The sequence below is a fragment of the Seriola dumerili genome, unplaced genomic scaffold (genome assembly GCF_002260705.1).
Source record: "Seriola dumerili isolate Sdu_G_001 unplaced genomic scaffold, Sdu_1.0 BDQW01000086.1, whole genome shotgun sequence".
NCBI lineage: Eukaryota > Metazoa > Chordata > Actinopteri > Carangiformes > Carangidae > Seriola > Seriola dumerili.
Genome location: NW_019174341.1, coordinates 1,031,021 through 1,051,487, shown reverse-complemented (window position 1 = coordinate 1,051,487; position 20,467 = coordinate 1,031,021). Strand labels below are relative to the sequence as shown.

General features: G+C 40.5%; 2 protein-coding genes across 2 annotated transcripts; both read right to left on the bottom strand.

The window, feature by feature from the left end:
* Positions 1 to 4,289: 4,289 nt before the first annotated feature.
* LOC111221333 (neuronal acetylcholine receptor subunit alpha-9-like) lies at positions 4,290 to 16,037 on the bottom strand. The gene is made up of 6 exons (XM_022744694.1): positions 15,971 to 16,037; positions 10,917 to 11,062; positions 10,682 to 10,836; positions 10,293 to 10,539; positions 9,923 to 10,208; positions 4,290 to 5,053 (listed from the first exon to the last, which is right to left on the bottom strand). The coding sequence occupies exons 1-6, from the start codon at positions 16,035 to 16,037 to the stop codon at positions 4,290 to 4,292; spliced, it is 1,665 nt and encodes a 554-aa protein (XP_022600415.1).
* LOC111221319 (E3 ubiquitin-protein ligase TRIM39-like) lies at positions 7,021 to 8,996 on the bottom strand. The gene is made up of 4 exons (XM_022744673.1): positions 8,911 to 8,996; positions 8,480 to 8,716; positions 8,025 to 8,443; positions 7,021 to 7,949 (listed from the first exon to the last, which is right to left on the bottom strand). The coding sequence occupies exons 2-4, from the start codon at positions 8,704 to 8,706 to the stop codon at positions 7,021 to 7,023; spliced, it is 1,575 nt and encodes a 524-aa protein (XP_022600394.1). The 5' UTR covers positions 8,707 to 8,716; positions 8,911 to 8,996.
* Positions 16,038 to 20,467: the final 4,430 nt, after the last annotated feature.

Below are 20,467 nucleotides of genomic sequence, written 5' to 3'. Positions count from 1 at the left end.
ATTTAGACCGGAACAGAGAGACTCACAGCCACCTTACTCTTATACACTTTCTCCTTTATTGCTCCACCTCTTATTGCAGCTTTTTGGGAGACGTTTTTGTTCGGATCGTGACAAACTCTTGGCACAATCTAGAGCAAAACATCTGAGGCATGAACACTGTGATTATTAGAAAGGTTAGGTTAACTGGCAACTCTAAATTGCCTGTAGGTGTGAATGTCAGCATGAATAGGTTGGGCTACCAACCTGACCAGGGTTTTTCTGTTTGGTATCCCCTCAATATTCTCCGTTGTTCATGTGTGTGTTGTGTTGAAGATGACGTCATGATAGCTTTGTGCGTCATTGCTACAGTAAAAACATCGCATTGAGGGAGTACTACCTGCAGTGGAAAAGGAAGCACCTGGTACCGTAAGCCAGTAGAGTCAAGCCAGTACCATGCGGTGGAAAAACATTATCCAGGTCAGTGCAAACCTTAAGTTGTGTTCTCATTGTGACTGAATACTTAAATTGACAGAGGGGTCAATCAACAACCTAACCTGTGACAGTAAATCTCAGACTTATGACCTGAATTGTTAGACTGAGTCATAAAATAATTATTAGTCATTAAGATTATTCTTTGGGAAACATAATGGCTTTTCCAGGCAACTAACTTCTGTGACTCTGAGACAGGTGTTTGAAGGGATTCCAACTTGCCTTCACCAGGTAAGTCCAACACTTGACAGACCTGCTCTCATTAATCCTCACAGTAACAAAAACAATATCTGAAGGCACTTCACAGGGTAAGGTCAACACCTTACAATATTATACCAGAAACCCATCAGTTCCCACAAAGAGCAAGCACTTTGCAACAGTGGGGAGAAAAAGTCCCTTTTAACAGGAAGAAACCTCCAACAGAACCATAGTCATGGTGAGCAGCTGTCTGCCTGGACCGGTTGGTCTAATGTAACAAGATTTGTTTGTATCATTACAAATTACCAGGCTGATAGCAGCTGACAAAGCTGTGGAATGAAGTTTAGCCACCAAAGAAACATCCTGTAAGGTCACAGTGACACACTTTCTTCAGTGTATTGTTTGGTCTAATTAATTAGACTTAATGATTTCCTGTAGGGAAGCTCTTTTTCCCAGCACTGGACATCATTTTACACACACTTGCAGGAATACATGAGACACAAGAGCAACAGGTAGAACAACATGAAAACAAGACGTACTTCCCTCAGTGAGTCACTCTGTTTAGAGTTGCTATGGCTGCAGGTACCAGGCCCTTCTGCACCTCAGGGTCCCGGACCTGCGTACAGACGGCAGTACACTGAAGTGGTGGTTGAGTGGATGTGTGATGTCCTTGGCTCTTGTATTTGCAATTTGTGTGATAGCCAAACACTTGAGCTCTGAGAGGTTGGGTATTGGCAGACCCATTGTCTTGGCAGCAGTTTTGGTTACGTGGGTGAGCTTGGTCTGGTTGTTGACTATCCTACTAAAAAGGAAACCACCTGCTGGCCTGTAATTGAAAATTTCCCTGTAGCTAGGCGTAGTCTGTGCTGTAAATTCCCCTTCATTTTCTTCCTTGATGCATTCTTTCTCAGCACTCCCTTACTTCCTCTCATGCAATCATTTTTCCTGCCATGATTGTTGTGGTGTCTTCTACTCTTCCCACATAATAATTAATCTGATAATAATCTTTGTTCTCAATCTCAATCTGCGTTTGGAAGTGAAGCAGGTTAATGACAGCAGCAGCGCCATCTGCTGCAGACAGACCAGACTGCAGCTCAAACACAGGTCTCCAACGGTGATGTTTCATGGGCAACCAGTATCTGATGTTTTAGATTCCCTTTTCACATATACATATGAAATGACATTTGTGCATTGTAAATTTTTGAAAAAGAAAAAAAATGTCCATAAAACTTGGAACAAAGTTGTTATGAAAAAGTTTAATGTATTTCATGGCATTCACAGTGTGTCATGTGTAAATATATCACACAAACAGGATACAGTGTATAATAATGTTACAGTGATACATTTGGCATTTTTACTTTTACATTGTGATGGTCACATACACTCCAAAAAAAGAGAAGTTGAGTAACTTTTTCTCAGGCCTATAAAGTTTAATTAACTGAACTTCTTTTGCTCCTTCACTTTAATATCTCCTTAACTTTGTTATTAAATTATTGTGACTAAGATACTGTAAGTACTGAGCTGGACATTTAACAGTGAAACATTCTGTACACTTGTCGGTGCTCTCTACAGAACAAACTATTTTATGGAGACTGCAAATAAATTCTTTTTAAGATTTTTTGTAATTGTTTACTCTTTTTAAATATAATTAGTCTTGTGAAGGCAGCAACAAGGCAACATTAGAATAAGTTAATTAATAAAGACGTAAAATAGGTTTCATAAGTCTGATAATACTCTTTAAGATCATGTGAGATTATCATCATGATTTTCACTGATTGAGCATCAAAACAATTTTTTCTTCTTTCCTTTCACTATTCCCTCTTTTTGTACATTCTTCATTTTCTACAACCTCCTTTAATACCTCTGTATCATTTCCCTGTTTGATTGTTCTGATGGCTGAATAAAAAAAAAGCAGAATTCACAAATGAAGTTTAATTTCATTCATGGATTGTGCAAGAAACAATTAGTTGATCGACACAAAATTCATAGATGGCATGAAAAGGTTAAAAAATGACTAGACCTGTGTTGCATATTTTGTAGAGGTGTGTACTTACATTATCCTAAATGTTTCCATCACTTTTCACACCTGGAGAAATCTGTCATTTTAATGAAGGTAAAGGTTTGCTTTTTTATTTGGTCACCTGTCACTGTCACTGATGTCATATCCCCTCGTTGTGGTTGTCCGCCAGAAGCAGTCAAAATAATTCATGCCGCATTTTTACGATACACTGTTTTAGATCTTGCTTGTTTTAAACTGTATATTTTATATTTGCAATGGTGGTGAAGACAACAACTCCCATGATCCCTCACAACATCACCAAATTCAGTCTTTTGTTTTGAATGAGAGACCCCTAGTGGCAGAAGTTACACACTGTGTGTTTAAAGATTAACTGATAACAATATTTATTGGTTGTCACTTCAGTGTGATGGATACATAAAAAAATCTCAAGCATTTTCAAGTTGTTAATAAAAGAACACTCAGAGCATAAACATATAAAAAAGTGTGGCAAACGTGGTTTTTAAAACTATGTTTGTGTGTTTGTGTTCAGCTGTGTTAGCTACAGATCAGTCCGTCTTCTCATCATTTAAACAAAAATTTTTTTTCATCTTTTGATCTTCACAAACAGATGGAAGCCAGAGTTTAATGAAGCTCATCTCATGTTGTATTAATCTCTTAAAAACATTTAATGTCAAAATTCATCTTTAAAATCCGTTTTTCCTTCAAACAAGCAAAAAATTCTGAAACCAGGTAATTTGACCCCTGCACTCTAATTCATAAAACTTAATCTTTTCCTTAGTAGTTCTAAGATTTCTTTAGAAAAGAAACATTTAATTTAAGCTAATTTGGTGCTCTCTTTACTTTCAGATCGTATTTATTTCATGGATCTGTTTCCTTTCTGCACGTTCATCAAACACAAGTTTCTCTTCCTCAGTTCACTTACTTGGCACCTACTTGGCTACAGCAAATCATGAAATATTTGATGTAAGGAATCTATTGCAGATATTTCTGGAAACGTTATGTATGATATTCGGGTTAGAAACATCCCTTTAAGTTTTATGCAAATGAGCACTAAACTCTCAACTGCAAAACTGCAAAAACATGTCGTCCAGAAGTTGCTGGAATGTGATGATCTCAGGAGCAAAGGTGGCAGATGGCTGTTTTTCTAGAGAGTTGATTCGGGTCAGTGCTGGGAGACTCGTCAGTGGTGGATCATGATGAGCTGACACATGTCAAACACAATGATCCGTGTCACCATGCTGCAGGTTATTAAGTTAAATGAAAACCTTTGATGATATTTGATGAGATGCGTTCAAAGCATTTGAATCTATGATCTATGATCTATGGCCTTTTCTTGATTATTGACCCTCATGAACTCGCCTCTTTAAAACCTGTTTACTTACATCTTGAATTCTGGTGGAAATCGCTGTTCGCAGAGACATCGGGTTAAGTTTAAATTTATGACAGGTTGGTGGATTGAGCCTTTGGCCTCTGAAATGAATTAATATTTAAGCAAACATCCCTGTTACTGAAAACAAAGACTGATTTTAGACTTAATGGAAAGTTAAACAAATCATTTTATCAGTGTACCAACTCGCTGTGATTCTCTGAGGCCAGATCTAATTCAGATGGCTTTTCCCAGGATGAGAATGCTCATGAAGAAGACCATGATGAAGAACAGCCACATGAAGAAGCGGTCCATGACCTTAGCGACCTTCCTCCACTCCCCAATGCGCAGCTGTGCTGCTCGCTGGTCCTGGTATGAGCTGGCAATGAACTCAACACTCTTGCGCAGTCCGTGGTGTTGGCAAACACACTGGGTTTTCACTAAGATCTCCCTCCTGTTCTCCTTGGCTCCACCTCCTCCTTCACCTCCGACGCCTTTCTTTTCTTCAACATGCTCTCTTCCTCCTCCTCCTCCTCCTCCTCCACCGGCACTGTTTGACTCCTCTCCTTGCTCCTCACGTCCACCAACAGCTCCTTCCTCCTCCAAGTGGTCGATGGTCACAAACAGATCCTCCTTCCAGTCTGTCTGGTTGGTCAAATCCTGCTCCAACTTCAGAGACGCCCCCGCCCCATTCTCTTCCACCCTCCCTCCCCACGCCTGTCCATTCACATCCCAGTTTGGTCCTCTGGGGTTGGCACCATTGGCTGATGTGGCTTCAGACTCCTCCTGAGACAGAGGTTGTTTCCCGGATGAAGTCACTTCGAGGCAGTTTTCGCCGACTTCATAGACAAAGCAGATGCGGGCGAGGTAGTTGAGGATGAAACGTTCAGCCCATTCTGGGACGGGACGAGCCTCTGGACCGCAGTGGTGTATGTTCATGATGAAGATGGTGAGTGCTGTTGAAGCAGTGACCATCGTCATGGTAGCAATGTAGTACTTTCCTGTTGAAAAAGGAAACTGAAGATCATTTAGAGGGTCAAAATCCATGTACAGTTAAATAAAGACAAATGTCAGTTTTTCTTGTCAGGTGCTGAGCAACCTTAAACCACCTGAATGATAAACATACATCCTCAGGCTTGTACTTCTTGTACGTCATGTAAAGTAACACTGAATCGAACTGTAGCCCAAATCTGCTCCAACTGAGCTGAACAACGTGAAATGTGTTAAAAATCTAGTTTACTTTATAGTGCAGTCAAACAGTCTCATAAGTATTATCTTTGACAAAGACAATCAGTTATTTCTGCGTAAAACTCTCCAAGATGGAAAGAATTGAAAAGGTTGTACAGAAAACTCTCCACTGAAATGAGAGAATGTAATGAACTGCTGCTCATTGATGCCTGAGCTGTGATTATCATATTTTAAATAACTGCTGACGGACATTATCGACCCGCTGGCCTCCTGTTCATTACAGTGATGTTAGCCAACAAACATAAACGCAAACACACACACACACACACACACACACACACACACACACACACACACACACACACACACACACACACACACACAAACTACAAATCTGCTTGCTTGGCAACTTTCTTCTCAGTGAACTGTATCACAACATGCTCTTAAAGTGAAGGGATACAAACATCCTGCCTGTCAGCTGCAGGTTTTACCCTTCAGACTCATGTGTATTCTGGGTTCTTACAGCCATGAATTAAAATTCTCACACTAACAAAGAAAACAGCATGACCTGCTCACCACCTGGAACACAAAACCTTCCCCATCAGCCAATCCCACTGAGCAAACCAAATATTTGTCTGAACAACATGGATTTATTATGTTGGATCCTCTTGACTGATTTGTTGCTTGAATCTCAGACTTTTTACATAGTAAAGATTTTAAATATTTTGGACAGAGATATAAAAGTAGGTTTCCACGTGGAATCCACATCTGTGCTGAATCAGGTGAAATCTGGACCTAAGGAGGTTTTAAAGTCCTATTCCACTCAAAAATTACCTTGACTGTGCAGAACAGTGTTTGTGCAGATTTGGACTCTAGAGGGCTGGTTTCAAATGTATCTGCTGCAGGGGAAAGTGCTCCTGCAATCACATTAAATCCCAGTTTGACACCAGTAATCACAAGAAAGGTTTTAGTCTTGTCTTGGTCCAATATAACACTTACACAAGTGTGATGTGGAAACCTGAAGCCTCCAGGTCACAAACACAGTGAAGTAGGAGACGTCTTCTGTCTAGAAATTTTACTTTGTTTTCTGTTCAATTTGATTTTAAATTCATGCCACAATGAAAAACAGTTCTTTCAGTTACTCAAGACAAAGGGATAAATTATTGTCATTTAACGTGTGTTTTTCATTTAATTATGCCACAAAAAATTAATATATAAAAAGAAAATACATATAACAATATATATAGCATTTCACATTGTCTTTGTTTGATTTGTCTTTATTTAAGCATTTTAAATCTACTATAAATCTTTGGCACATGATGTATTTAATGTCATCTAGTGTCTACAGCAGCTGCAGAACATACAATTATAACAAGATAACAAGAGAGGCCAGATCAGGACATACAAGAACATGTAGTTTCTCTCAAACTGGTGTCTTGCAGCAGTAAGTAGCAAAGGGACACATAAAAGAAAAATATTAAGAAGATAATGAAATCTTTTTTTTAAATACACCTTGACGTAGCTGTACCTGCTTCCTCTTCTACCATATATATGTTATAATGTTTTAGGATCTGAGGTGTACCCAACTTCCCAGTCCCTGGTTCATGTTCAGATGGGGGGGGTGATTGTTGCATTTCACCCCTACTACACAGCAGGTTAAGCATGAATTAGAAAAAAGAAGTTTACTGAGAAAACACAGTAATCTTAGATGGGGAGCAGCAATAACATGTCCTTGAAAAGTCCTTGGGTAATCATATTATTATTATTATTTTTTTGTCGCTTATGGATTTTTTCGTATTCTTGAATATATTCGTACTAAGTTAACCTTGATGTTACGGACTGGACAAATGACCAGAGGGTCAGAGTTTTTCCCACCATCATTATTACAGGGATTGAAGAATGGGTAGAGTTTCTCAGTGAAGGAGCAGCCAGTAAAGGAGTAGATGAGAGCTGCAGCATCAACATCATAGAAGGAGAGCAGACCCTCCTCATAATCCACAAACCCCCCCACCTTCTCAGGCTTTGACTTCAGAGAGAGATGGACACATGGATCAGCAAGAGCTTTGTACTCATTTCCGTTCCTCAGAGATACGGTCCAGTAACCGTTCAGAGGATTCAGTGTGATTTGCCCCTTCCTGTTGACTGACTCCCTGGCCACTCCTAAAACCCACTTACTCTTCCCTTTAACCTGAACCTCATAGTAAAATCTTCCTGTAGTAAAACTCTGCTTCCCTAAGACACTTGCATAATAAGAAAACCTGCTTGAACTGTCTTGAAGATTCTTATTTACATCACCAAATGTCACTTGTTTTCCATCACCAGACAGGATGAGCCACGGATTTGCTGTCTCAGGATCAAGGGTCACATCCACTGCATACTGCTGGACCCTCTTCAGCTCCACCTTAAAGACATTCTTTATGTCTTTCCTGAGTTTCTTCTCCAGCTCAACTACAGCTGTTACCACAGTCCCCTCATATGATGGTGGACGGACACTGATGTCTGTCCAGTCTTTGGTGGGTGGAGCATCCTTTAAGGACAGGAAGCTTTGGAGGAATTGGAGGTGGTCTTCAGAACATGAGAGCTGCTCCAGCTCATTGCTTCTCTTCATCAGGTCCAAGATTTCCTGTTCAAGCTCTATGATCAAGCCTTCAGCCTGTTTCTTTGTTGGTCTCTGCTTGTCTTTGATCATCTCAGTGAACTCAGCCAGGCCTCTGTGAACAGACTCTCTCAGAGCAGTAAACACCTGAACACCCTCAGCTATCTCTCTGTCTGCATCTTTATTACTTTGGTTCACTGAGTGTTTGAACTCCTGAATCTTCAGTCGTCTCTTCTGGATCATCTGCTGAATTTCAGACTCTGTCTTCTCCAGCTCAGCATTTTTTTCTTCATATTCTTTTTTCAGAGGAACAACATCATGTGTCCTGTGGTCTAAAACCATGCAGAGCATGCAGACACATGTCTGGTCGGTCTTACAGAATAGCTCCAGAGGTTTATCGTGCTTCATACACATCCTACCTTGCAGATTTTCCACAGGACTGATCAGCTGATGTTTTTTGAGACCTGTGACTGTCAGGTGAGGCTCCAGGTGAGTCTCACAGTAGGAGGACAGACACACCAGACAGGACTTCAGGGCTTTCAGTTTGGTTCCAGTGCAGATGTCACAGCAAATATCTTCTGATGTGGCACGCTGTAGCTCTGAGCTGCTGCTGTTGGTTTTCTGTTGAACTTCATGTCTGAGCTGAGCAGCCATCTCAGAGATCAAAGTATTGACCCGCAGCTCTGGTCTTGTGTAAAAAACCTCTTTACACACAGGACAGAGGCAAGGGACATTAATGTCCCAGTGTTCAGTGATGCAGTTTTTACAGAAGTTGTGTCCACATGGTGTAGTGACTGGATCAGTGAAAACATCGAGACAGATGGAGCACAGAAACTGATCTTCAGTCAGCAGACAGCTGGCAGCGGCCATGATCTACACACTGAGAGGAAAAATAAATGTGTGAAAGAACAAAACTGGAATTCTTTTTTTAAAATATCAAACTGTGACTTCTGTATTCCTGGGAGAGACACTTAAAACTATGTTGTTGTTCCATTTCCAATCAACCATGAAATTAAATGAATGTGACTTCCTGCCTAAGCAGAGTACATGTTAAGTATCACCAACTATACTCACCAGTGTTTCGCAGGGACTCCGCTGTGTTGCTGAGAAGGTCCTGATGAACTCAGTTTAGTTTTTTCTTTAGAGAAAACAGAAACTCAGCTGGCCTGCAGCTCTGCTGTCACTCTTTTCTCTGTGAAATGTGGTGTTGAAGCTTCCCTGTCATTCAAGTGTTGCTTGGCTCTTACTGAAACTCTCAGGATGAGGTTTACTTGCATTTCTGGTTTGGGCAGGACAAACCTTTGGCATCTGGAGCGAGGTATGTACATTTATAACAGCCAATAAGACTTAGCTTAGTCTATGTTTGGGTCAATAGGCCACAACTCTCCCTCTAAGTGGGTAAAATTGTAACTGTCATGTTGAATGCCAAAGAGAACCAAAGGTCTCAAAGTGGAGGACAGTTTTCAAGAGGTTTGCAAAACATCCACCAGACTTTGAGTTTTACTATTTCACAATAACATTTTCTTCTCTCTAACATTGACATTAGATTCAGAAAATGCTGAGCTGACAGAGGAAGTTGTACTAGTTTGACAGGCTGCAGGACTCAAATATATGCTATCACAAGCTCAAAGTTGATATGATGTAATGCACATGTCCTGCCCTCTATTGTTTGACTATAGTAGAGTAGTGGTTTTGTCCCTCAGCCCATCTTTAGTCAAATGTTACTGTTTACCAAGAGTAAAGTACTGTCAAGGGGCTTTGACAGTTTACGTTCTGATATTATGTCATTTACAGAGTGCATCCAGCAATCATTGACAGGAACTGATTGATGTCAAAACTAAATGATTCCCAAGAATCCGATAATTTGGAATAAGAACCCAATCTCGATCACTGACATTATGTTTTAGTTTACGAAGTATTTGGTCTACCCCTTTTATATAACACAACTACTTAACAATCAGTTTTACTTGTACCATCATGACCGCCACTGATTGATTTAGAAACTCAGGAGCTCAAAAGTTTTTCTCAACAAATGACAAACAACTTTAATGAAACATAAAAATCAGGTAGTCCTTGGTCTGCTCACCTATCAGTGGGACGCTCTCGGAGGGTGGCATGCTCTCAGCCACCAGCAACTGAAACACGGTAAGGGCCAGCAGCACCGTGACACCCAGAGAAACCTTTTCACCTGAGTCAGCCGGCAGGTAGAAGCCCAGCGGGGCCAGAAAGGAGATCATCATGCAGGGGATGAGGAGGTTGAAGATGTAGAAGGAGGCCCGTCGCTTCAGGTGGAGGGTAAAGGTGATGTCCGGGTACGGATCCGAGCAACAGCCATACAGGATGACATTTTTCTTGGCTGGCATGCCCAAAACCTGGTTAGGAAAAAAGATTTAAGATTTTTGTCAAAGAACTAACAAACGCCTTGATGTGAACACATGACCAATATAACAACTCACCTCCCACTCCACATTGGGGACAAAGTCAGCCAGGTCAGCACTGTCCAAGGCATTGAACAAATCCATCTGGTTGCCGTTGTGAGTCCAGGAGCCGAACGTCAGGTGACACTGCTGGACGTCAAAGGGGAAGAAGGCCACATCCACTGAGCAGGAGCTTTTGGTGATGGCTGGCTGGTCCCACATGACCTGACCATCGTTACGGAGAACAACGTTGGTCTCCATGGAGCTGGAGAACTCGTCGTCTGCACTGTGATGGAGAAAGTGGAGGAAGTCATGTGAAGGCAGGGATAAGGGACAAGGAATAGAAGACAGGAAGTCATAACTCAGTGTTATTGCCAACTAATGCTTCCATACCAGTGTCCTGCAGCTGGGCAGGAAGCAACCTCTACCTGTTATACAGAACAATATCAGGTCTCCACACGTAGCTGCTGGGTATGCGGATGGTGTCGAGGCCGTCGTAGTCCTCTTTCTTCCAGGTGAGGTAGGCGTCATTCCACACCTGGCGTATCCACAGGTAGGTGGTCAGGATCTGGTTCCGCTCATCCTGGTGAAAGGAAACACCATCAGGGAGGGCATGAACACACACAACGTGAACATCTGGATCAGCACTCAGGGTTTGGTTACCATGTCGATGATCTGGGAGAGAGTGATCTGCAGGGTGACGTTGATGATGTGGTCAGTGTCTTCCACCGGACGCAAGGCGTTGGTGTAGTTGGAGAACAAGTCATTCAGCAGCTTCTGAGCGAAGCGACCATGAGCGCCCAAACAAACTGGAGAATAGAAAGAGAGAGAGACATTGTCATCGACCCAGGTAGATGAGAGTGTTGGTCAGTCCACCTCACCAGAGCTGGTATGTCCTCCTGGTCAGATTTCTATTGACAGTCCTGAGCTCATTCCTGTTCCCCAGAGGATTAACTACTTAGACTTACTGACCCCATGACCTTCTCTCTAGCACCCTCTTCAGGACAAACTCAACATTCTCAGCTCCATAACTCTTAGTTAAATCATTCGTGTGTTTATTTGATCTGTTCAGCAGTTTCATATTGCTGCTGTAATGAACACTTAAGCCTCTAGGGGGCGCTTTCCACAGTCAGCCTTTATATTTACAACGAAATAAAAATAATAAAGTCAAATTAACTGTGTCTGTATATGGAAAATCATATCTGTGATTTTACTCTTGATTACAAGAATTTTGGTAATAAGTATTTAAGGGAGTCAATTTCTTGTGTTTCAATCTTTTTCTTGTTCACTTTAGTCATCTTGGCTTTAAATAACTTAATAAACCTTTTTACAAACACTACTATTACCATAGTTTGATCCAAACTTTGATGCTCTCTTCACATTTCAAATGTGAATCTGATTCATTCGCACATCATTTTGGACATTATGAGGTTGGAAGTGTCCTAAAGTATAAAGTCCTTTTCTCTGTCGTGATTCTCTCTTTATCCTGAAATGTCTCATGTAAATCATGAACACACACATGATAACACACACACACGTGCAAACCACATTTCCCACTTCAATTAACCGGGTCATCTCCTCAGGTGTTACAGATTAATCAGAAAAACGTCTGCAGCAGCAGACCGATAATTTCTTTAAATCCTGTCACAACATGATGATGGTGATGATGATGGTGGAGGTGACCTGAACAGATGCATGTGTTCGTCTATGTCATATTATTCTCCTCCACATCAACAGCAGCCTGAACTGAAACTTTTCACTTGAATTTGCATAAAATGTTCATATGTAGACAAGACAATGAACAGAAATGATCAGTGACTTAATTTCATGATTCTCTGACAAACACAAAAAATACAGAGGCAAATTAATTTAAGTGTTTGTGAGAGTTCAGAGATCTGAAGAGCAGAATTATATTTTATGTTCTCCAAAGTTCACATCAGTAAGATGCTGTAAGTCAGCAGATAACATCTGAACCATCAGGCCAATAGCAGCAGACATAGCTTCATCTTCAGTCCAGTAACCATATAAGTAAATGAAGAGAACAGCCAACTGTTCAGTTGTGTAAATTAACGACAAACACTTCACTATCAGCTGCAGTTAGTCGTCTTCAGGCGGCCAAGGAATGAAGTTCAGTGGCCAAAGACACATCCTGTAAGGTCACAGTGAAACACTTTGCTGGCTGTCGCCTCAGACGCTGCAGTGCCTCATTTCTAAAAAGGTTTTGTTGGATTTATGCAGCTTAATATTGTATAATATTTTTCCAGACCTATGGTCCATATAAGAGAAATACACAAGTGATAAAAGATAAAAACAAAACCTCCAGGTGACGACATAAATAAATAGAACATATAGATAATTTTGTTGACTATTAAAATCTTTAAAGACAGCACTACCTGCTGTCTTTTATTTTAATGCTTTTCTTGATCATGTATTTGTCCGAATATTATTTTTCTGGAAATTAAGTTTAATTCAACAGTGTTGAGTTAGCTGGAGCTTCTTGCGGCTTGTGGAAAGTGTTTTGATTTTGTCATGAAGAAATTACATTTTTGATGAGAGAAAATTAGTTTAAGGGAACCTGGAAGAAATAACCAGAAACGTAAATGAACCAGGGAGAAAATCAACTGTCAAACAGCCAAGAATGTCATGATGAAGAGCTCAGAAAGACATTGAAAAAGTGGTCAGAGAAAATTATTTTAACCACCTGTAGGTGCGTTTCCATGAACCTGCTTAATGCACAATTTGAAATAGAAACACTTTTTTCACATTAAAGTCGTGGCTCCTGCTGTATCAGGCTCCATGGAGCCAGTTCAACAAACTGAGAGTCAGGCTGCTGGAAATCCATTGTCACATTTAATTGGAATGATATCACAAGAGGAGAAAACCCAGCTTTGTTCAGATTACATCACCCAATGGAAACACAGACCACTCACAAAAATTCTAAACACTCAACAACAATGACAAACAGAGATTCATAACTGCAAGAGGAGACATTAAAGACAAAAAAATAGTCCTGATCTCTGTCTCTCTCTCTCACACACACGGACAGAGGTTTGACAACATGCCTTGCACAAAAAAGGAAGTGCAAAAAGCAATGGTCTATTCAGCGACCTTCAGATAAGAAAATAATATATTAAGAAACTCTGACATGACAGTAGAGACACACACAGAGCCCTCCTTCCCCTGAGTGTTAACATCCTTTGGACAAAAATGGAAATGTGGAAATGAAGCAGACGGACATGAACAACAGGATGTAGTGAAAATCTGATTCACATCAGCTCTGTTTGTCTGTTTAAAGCTCATTAATATAAATGATTATTTGTGATTATTTTATGTATCTGTCTGGAAACATACAGTACATGTCTATTAATTATAAATCTGGTGTTTTTGTTTTCTTTATTTCTAATTAAAGCATCTCGGTGCTTTATGACTTCACTACCCCGCACGAAAATCTTCAAAAACACCTTAATATTTAAAAAAAGACTCAGTAAATTCCTGAAACAGGAAATAGTTTGTCCAGGACTGTTTGAAGTGATGGATTAATCCACATTCATTGTTCTAGTGAGTATTTTTGGGGTAGCTGTCTGTTGATAAGAAGAAAAATATTGAATAATGCATATGAGTCAAAAAGATTCATGTTTGTCAAACTGACACAACTTTAGGATTTTTTTAAACAAAATGAATAACATACAGTTTTAACACAGCACATTTAAGATGTTTCAGTTGTACCTGCTTGGCCAGTAGAAGGATGTGAAGGCTGCAGTGACAACACTCTGTCTGTCCCTGTGTCCAACACCTTCAAGATATCCTGACGACTACAAGCCAGATCTCCATTCAGTTTGACATTGTGTATACGGACTGGTAACAAATGAAAGTAAAATCCAACTAAATGTGTCTTAGTAAGGTGCTGGGAATAGCTTCAGTGGCCCTTGTCATAGATGGTCTCCACGTGAGGAACTGTCCTGTAGGGATCAGCATCACTCTCCAAAACATCTTCCCTTATTTGGTGTTTTGATGGCGGTGGTGGAGAGCGCCGCCTAACATGTTGCTCAATAAAAATCTATGTTCGGTGTTCAGTCTACTAAAGAACCCCTAGAATCTCTTTGAGGTGAACTAGAGACACCTCCCAGACACCTAGAACCTCCTTAATGACCAGTAGAACCTCCTCACTGATAACTAAAACCTCCTAAAGAAGCCTGATGGTGGAGGAAAGTGCTGTCTAAACCATTGCTCCAAAATATCCCATAGATGTTCTCACTAGACCCCTAGAACAGTACAAGAACTAACTAAAGGGCCCACAGAACCTCTTTAAGGACCACTAGAACCTCTTAAATGATGACTAAAACCCACAAAGTGCTCTTAGATGGCTTCCTCAATGACCCCTAGAACATCCTCAATTGATACAAGAACCACCTAAAGAACCATTAAGACCCACTAGAACCTCTTCAATGAGCACTAGAACATCATCAATGACAGCAAGAAAACCCTAATAACTCCTCAGTGACTCCTAGTACCTCCTCAAGGACAACTAGAACGTCCTGGACACTGACTAGAACCATCTAAAGGACCTCTAGAATCTCCTCAGTGACCACTAAAACCCCATGAACTTCCTCACTGGCTACAAGAACAACCTGAATCACCCCTAGAACCTCTTTAAGGACCACTAGAATCCTCTCACGCACCTCCTAGAACCACCTAAAAGACTTCTAGAATTAACTCACTGGCCTCATGAACCTGAACCTGCTTTAACACCACAAGAACCTCTCCATTGATAATTAGAACATTTCAAGGTCCAAAGAAATCAAATCATCCACTATTTCACCAAAAATTAAAGGTTAGAGACAAATCCAATAAATGAAAACAGATCAGTGAATTAGAACTTAGTTTTTTCTTCGTTCCTCTCTCATTAATCATCTGACGACATCTCAAATTTACCCGGCCAAACCTCTAAGTTAGGAACCACAGGCCTTAACACACCAACTACATGAAGCTGGTAATACTTGTGTGTTTTTCCAACTGGTACTTAAAATACAAACACCTGTTTGTCAGAAAAAGCAGGACCAATCAGCATCCTGCATTTGGCTCAGCAATAATGAGGTAAGACTGAACCTACAGCTAATTCCAGGTGAGATCAAGGCTTTCTGTAAATCGACCTGCAGCTCTGCCTCTTATTGTCTTTGTTCATTGTTCAAATGTCTCCATGGTCTGTTGAGCAGATGCGTCAGCACTTTATTGGACAGTATCAACTGCCTGGGAAGTGTTAGAGCTAACAGCTCTGAGAGCATGCCAGCTGGCACACACGCATAGTTGTGTTTCCAACCCTCCAGAGGACGGTAAATCACCTTATATTCATTTCCTGGAGACTTACTCAAACCATGACAGTAACCACTACTTGCCTTGGCCTAAACCTAACATTACCCTTACCTTAAACCATAAAATTTAATGATGTACATGAAGGGAACTTGCTTTTGTTCCTAAAAGGAAGTCGAGTCCCGATTATATAATTTACATAGGTATAGGTCCCCACAACATGAGTAATACAAGGACACACACACACACACACACACACACACACACACACACACACAGACACACACACACGCAAACAGCTTAGGGTCATATTGACTTAACATGCTTGCATCTGTTCTTTGCACTTAGCCGTGATGCACATGATTCTGGCCATCTGTGCACTGAGCAGCATGTATGGACTTTCTTGTTACCGTGGCGATGATGGATGGTGACGATGATGGTGAAGACGATGATGCTGATGACGAATACGTGCTGCATTATGTCTGTGTGTGTGTGTGTGCGTGCGTACTTGTTTTACTCATGTTGTGGGGACATGAATCTGTTAACACATAGTGAGGACTCGACCCAAAATTTAAGGGTGAAAACTTGGTTAGGGGTTAAAGGTTAAAGGTTAAAGGTTGGGGGTTAGGGGTTTGGGTATGTACCTGGGAAATTGATGTATATCAATGTTAATGTCCTCTGAAGTGATGGAAACATGACTGTGTGTGTTGGTACGAAACATTCTCATCCGGAGCCAGTTTCATCCTTCACTTTTAAATGTGATTGTTAAGCTGTTTTCAGACATTTCCATCTCCATCTGTCTGGTACACTAATGTTAACAAGCTTTTAGTAATAATGTACAAGTTAAATTTACTTATTTCCATCGCAACTTTGCAGAACTGAATGTCTTGTTCAATTAAAGTCCAAATACCCAAAAATATTTACTTTACAATGACATATGACAAAGAAAAGAAGGAAATTCTCTCATTTCAGAGGCTGGAATCACAGAATATTTGGGATTGTTTCACAGTCAACACACAGTTAATCGATTATCAAAATAATTGATTCATCGACTAAAACCTGACTTGATTTTAAATCATCTGGGACACTCCTGTGTTTCTGTTAGGTCACATTGAAGAGATACATTAGAGAAAAATTAGAACTGGGGATCCTGAGTGTAGAAAAGCACATCTGGAACCAGCGGTTCTTCATATTTGTAACTGTATTTGGAAACAACGCTTCACTTCTGAATGTTGGCACTGAACTGCTTCAGAATGAAATATCTCAACAACTAATGGTCAGTTGTCCATGAAATGAACTGTGGATTTTTTTTTCTGTCATCATCCGATTAAAATCAACATCAGAAATATCATTAGATTTTGGATCTTTGATAAAACCACTGCTGGAGATAGTTGCAGCTTTAGAGGATAAAGCCGTGGAGAGGGTCGTCACAGTGAAGATGTGTGTTTCCAGCTTCAGTGTGTTTGAATTATCTCTGCTGTTTAACCTCTGGAGGTCACGCCTCCTCTTATCTGGGTGGATGTTGTGATTGACAGCTTTAATCCTGATAACCATCAAGGTTTATCACTGCTCAGTCTGCCTCCCTCCATTGTCCCAACACCGAAACGCACACACAGTTCAGTTTTCATCACTTCAGAGGACATTACATTGACTTGCAGCACTTCCTGGAGCCTTAACCACAACCACTACTTGCCAAACATGAACCTTAAACAAAGTTTTGACCCATTCATTTCATGATCTGCATCATGGGAACTTTATTGTCCCCAGAAGGAAGTCGAGTCCCCACAGTGACTGTAAACAGATTGTCCCCACATGTCAGGCTGACACGTTGTCCACCACAGTTTAAAAAAACAAGGATGTGCACTTTTTTGGTAAGTGGTTACCTTTTGAGTTAGAAATGAATAATTTCTGCATCACTTTGTCCTTCAAAACCAGACTAGGTCCCATTTCTGGCAAGTTACTTGGTCACATGTCTGAATAAATGTCGAGCCAACAAGTTTGGACCTGGTCCAGTATTGGACATAATAAGAGTTTAATTTAATAGTGGTGCAAGATGAAAAGTCAGACATTATTACAACGTCATCCTGAGGGAACATGAATACCTGAAACAAACTACATCATAATCCATCCAATAGTTGTTGAGACATTTCACTAAAAAACACGAATGTCAACCAGCTGGTGGCGCTAGAGGGAAAATGAGGGGATCACCAAAGTGAGCAAGAGACATCCTCTGAGGACTGTGAATGTCTGCACTAAATTTCACAGCTATCTGTCCAATAGTGTTGTGATATATTTTAGACTGACCCAAAGTGGTGGCCGTGCTGGTCACTAACACAGTGTATATGACAGTTTTCTGATCTGTACGGTTCAGGTTTATTTAGGTTTGGACATAAATCAGCTTGGTTAGGATCAGAGAAAGACGGTTTTCACAACTTTGAAGTTTGAGGAAAAGGAATTTAAATTTAAACAATATCTGTGATATTTTGTTGTTACAACACAAAAAAAATGTAAAATATATAAAAGATCAAATCTACAATCGGCTCTTAAATTATGTTTTAATGTAGATAAAACAGACTTTTTAGAAATTTGACTGGCCCATAGAGTCCTGATTTTACACACCATTCATTTATTAACCTGGGGATTCTTTCACAATAAAAGCATGATTATTTGAATTTGAATGTGGCGTCTAAACCACCACATCAGGCTCACATCTGCTCCTCATCCCTCACCTCCTCCTCACGGCTGTAAAGTCTTTATTTTTTTTGTCCTCCCGTCCTTATCGCTCGGAGGCACAATGAATCCTGAACGCCCCCAGTCTCCTCGGTGTTCAGCCATGAACGAAGGCATGAACGTTACTGATAAAGGCTGAGAGCGGATGTTTACAGTGTTTGGAGTTTGAAAATGATGAGTTGATTAATTGAGTTGATGGACAGAGATGGAAAGAGAAACGATGCCTTATTCCATTTTAGGATTCGCGGTCCTTAACTGTATATGACAGGAAACATTATCTGGGTTTTGGACTCTTGGTCAAATAAAACAAACAATTTCAATGCCTGCTTTTTCACAGGCATTTTCACAATTTTTGATTATTTCTTTAGATCACAATAATTGGAAAATGATAATGAAAATGTTCCAACACAAGGAAACAGTCTGGACCAGCTGTTTTTTAAAAGCAGAACAATGTGTGATGAAGATGTTTTGGTTCAGGAAAGTGATGCAGGTGAGATTTCCTCCACACAGATTTAAGGTGTTTGAATCAAACACACATCGATGACTTTAATCCTCAGTCTTTATCTTCATCTCTTTACACAGTCCTGAGGCTGTGACAACATCTGGATCACAACCAGCTTCAGCTTGTTTGTTAGAAATTAAATGATAAATAAAATGAATTAGAATAATACAGTCACTGCTTTAACTGAAGAAGCAACGTTTATTAAAGGAGCAGAAGTGAAGCTGAAATCGTCTCACCTGGAAGAAAGAAGTGGAGCAGCAGAGAAGCGATCGATCCGCTGCAGAGGAGCCTCATTCCGTTCTGATAACTGATATTGATCCGCCAAAGAAATCGATTACAATACTGTAATCACACTTCAGCCTCCAGCCAGCCTCTGACTGAGAGGCAGAGAGGATAACACACACTGAGGGAGAGAGAGAGAGAGAGAGAGAGAGAGGGAGAGAGAGAGGGAGAGAGAGAGAGAGAGAGAGAGAGAGAGAGAGGGAGAGACGAGAGAGAGAGAGAGAGAGAGAGGGAGAGAGGGAGAGAGAGCAGCTGCTGATGCAGGTCAGTGTGTTCGCTGTAGTGCGGTGGTCTCTAATGTATGAGGGGTCATTAGTGCCACACAGGCTGGAGAACATGAACCATGCTGTTCATCCTCACTGAAGTCATATTTTAAAGAGTCTGTCAGGTCGTTAAAGTACAGAAGCAAAGAAAGGCCACACTCACAAATATCTTTTTATCCTGTTATCTGAAGAATAACGAAGCTCGTTATTCCGAGGTAACATTTACTTTGTCTTTATCTTTTAATTCAAATGTCTGCATGGAGGCCTTGCTGCCAAACTGTGAAAAAAAGTTTTAAATCTAAAGAAAAACTAAATAATATTTAATACATGAAGTCATGAGCTTGAGATAAATAGTCTAAACATTTTGTAACTTCTGTAATAAAGTGACTTAAACCTTTAGGAAAAACTTCAACTTCTTAGTCTTCAGTATTACAAGGTGCAAAGTTTGTCGCCACAGCAGCTGATGAATGTGAAGATAAAATGAAAACTCCTCGCAGTGCACTGTGTTTATAACAGAGAAGAAGAAGAAGCTCCTCCCTCTGTGTGATGGCTGTCAGTCTGTAACAACAGGGTTTTTAAATCTACATCAGCGAGCGTGTTCAGTGCTTCAATAATTAACAGACAGGTTCAACCACTTGTCTGATTCCTTTGTAACAGGAACCCAATTCTGCTTGTACCTTGAACACATCAGGTGTCGACTACTTATCCCCCCCATCAACCAGCTCACACCTTCACACCCCTGCACACCCCTCACCCAGTGTTCAGTTTCAACTTGTGTTTCCATGAATTATAGATTCAGTCAGAGAGTCTGTCCCAGCTGTTTGTGACGCCGTGTGCAGTGTTTAATGTTCTGTTGAGCAGACAGGCTGCATGTTGACTGTTTTACTGCATTTATGTTAATTCATCATGAGCAGTTGGAATAAAAATTGAAAATATAGGGAGAGACTGTTTTGTTGTGATTCTCACTGTGGTTGATGCAGTGTGAATTATACAGTGACAATCAGGGGTCAACTGTTTTTCACACTTTCAATGAGCCAACAGGTAAAACTCCTGAATCCCTGAGTGAAAACAAAGAGGGTGACTATTATAAAAACTAATGTTAAAGGTAAAAGACTGAACCACCACATGAA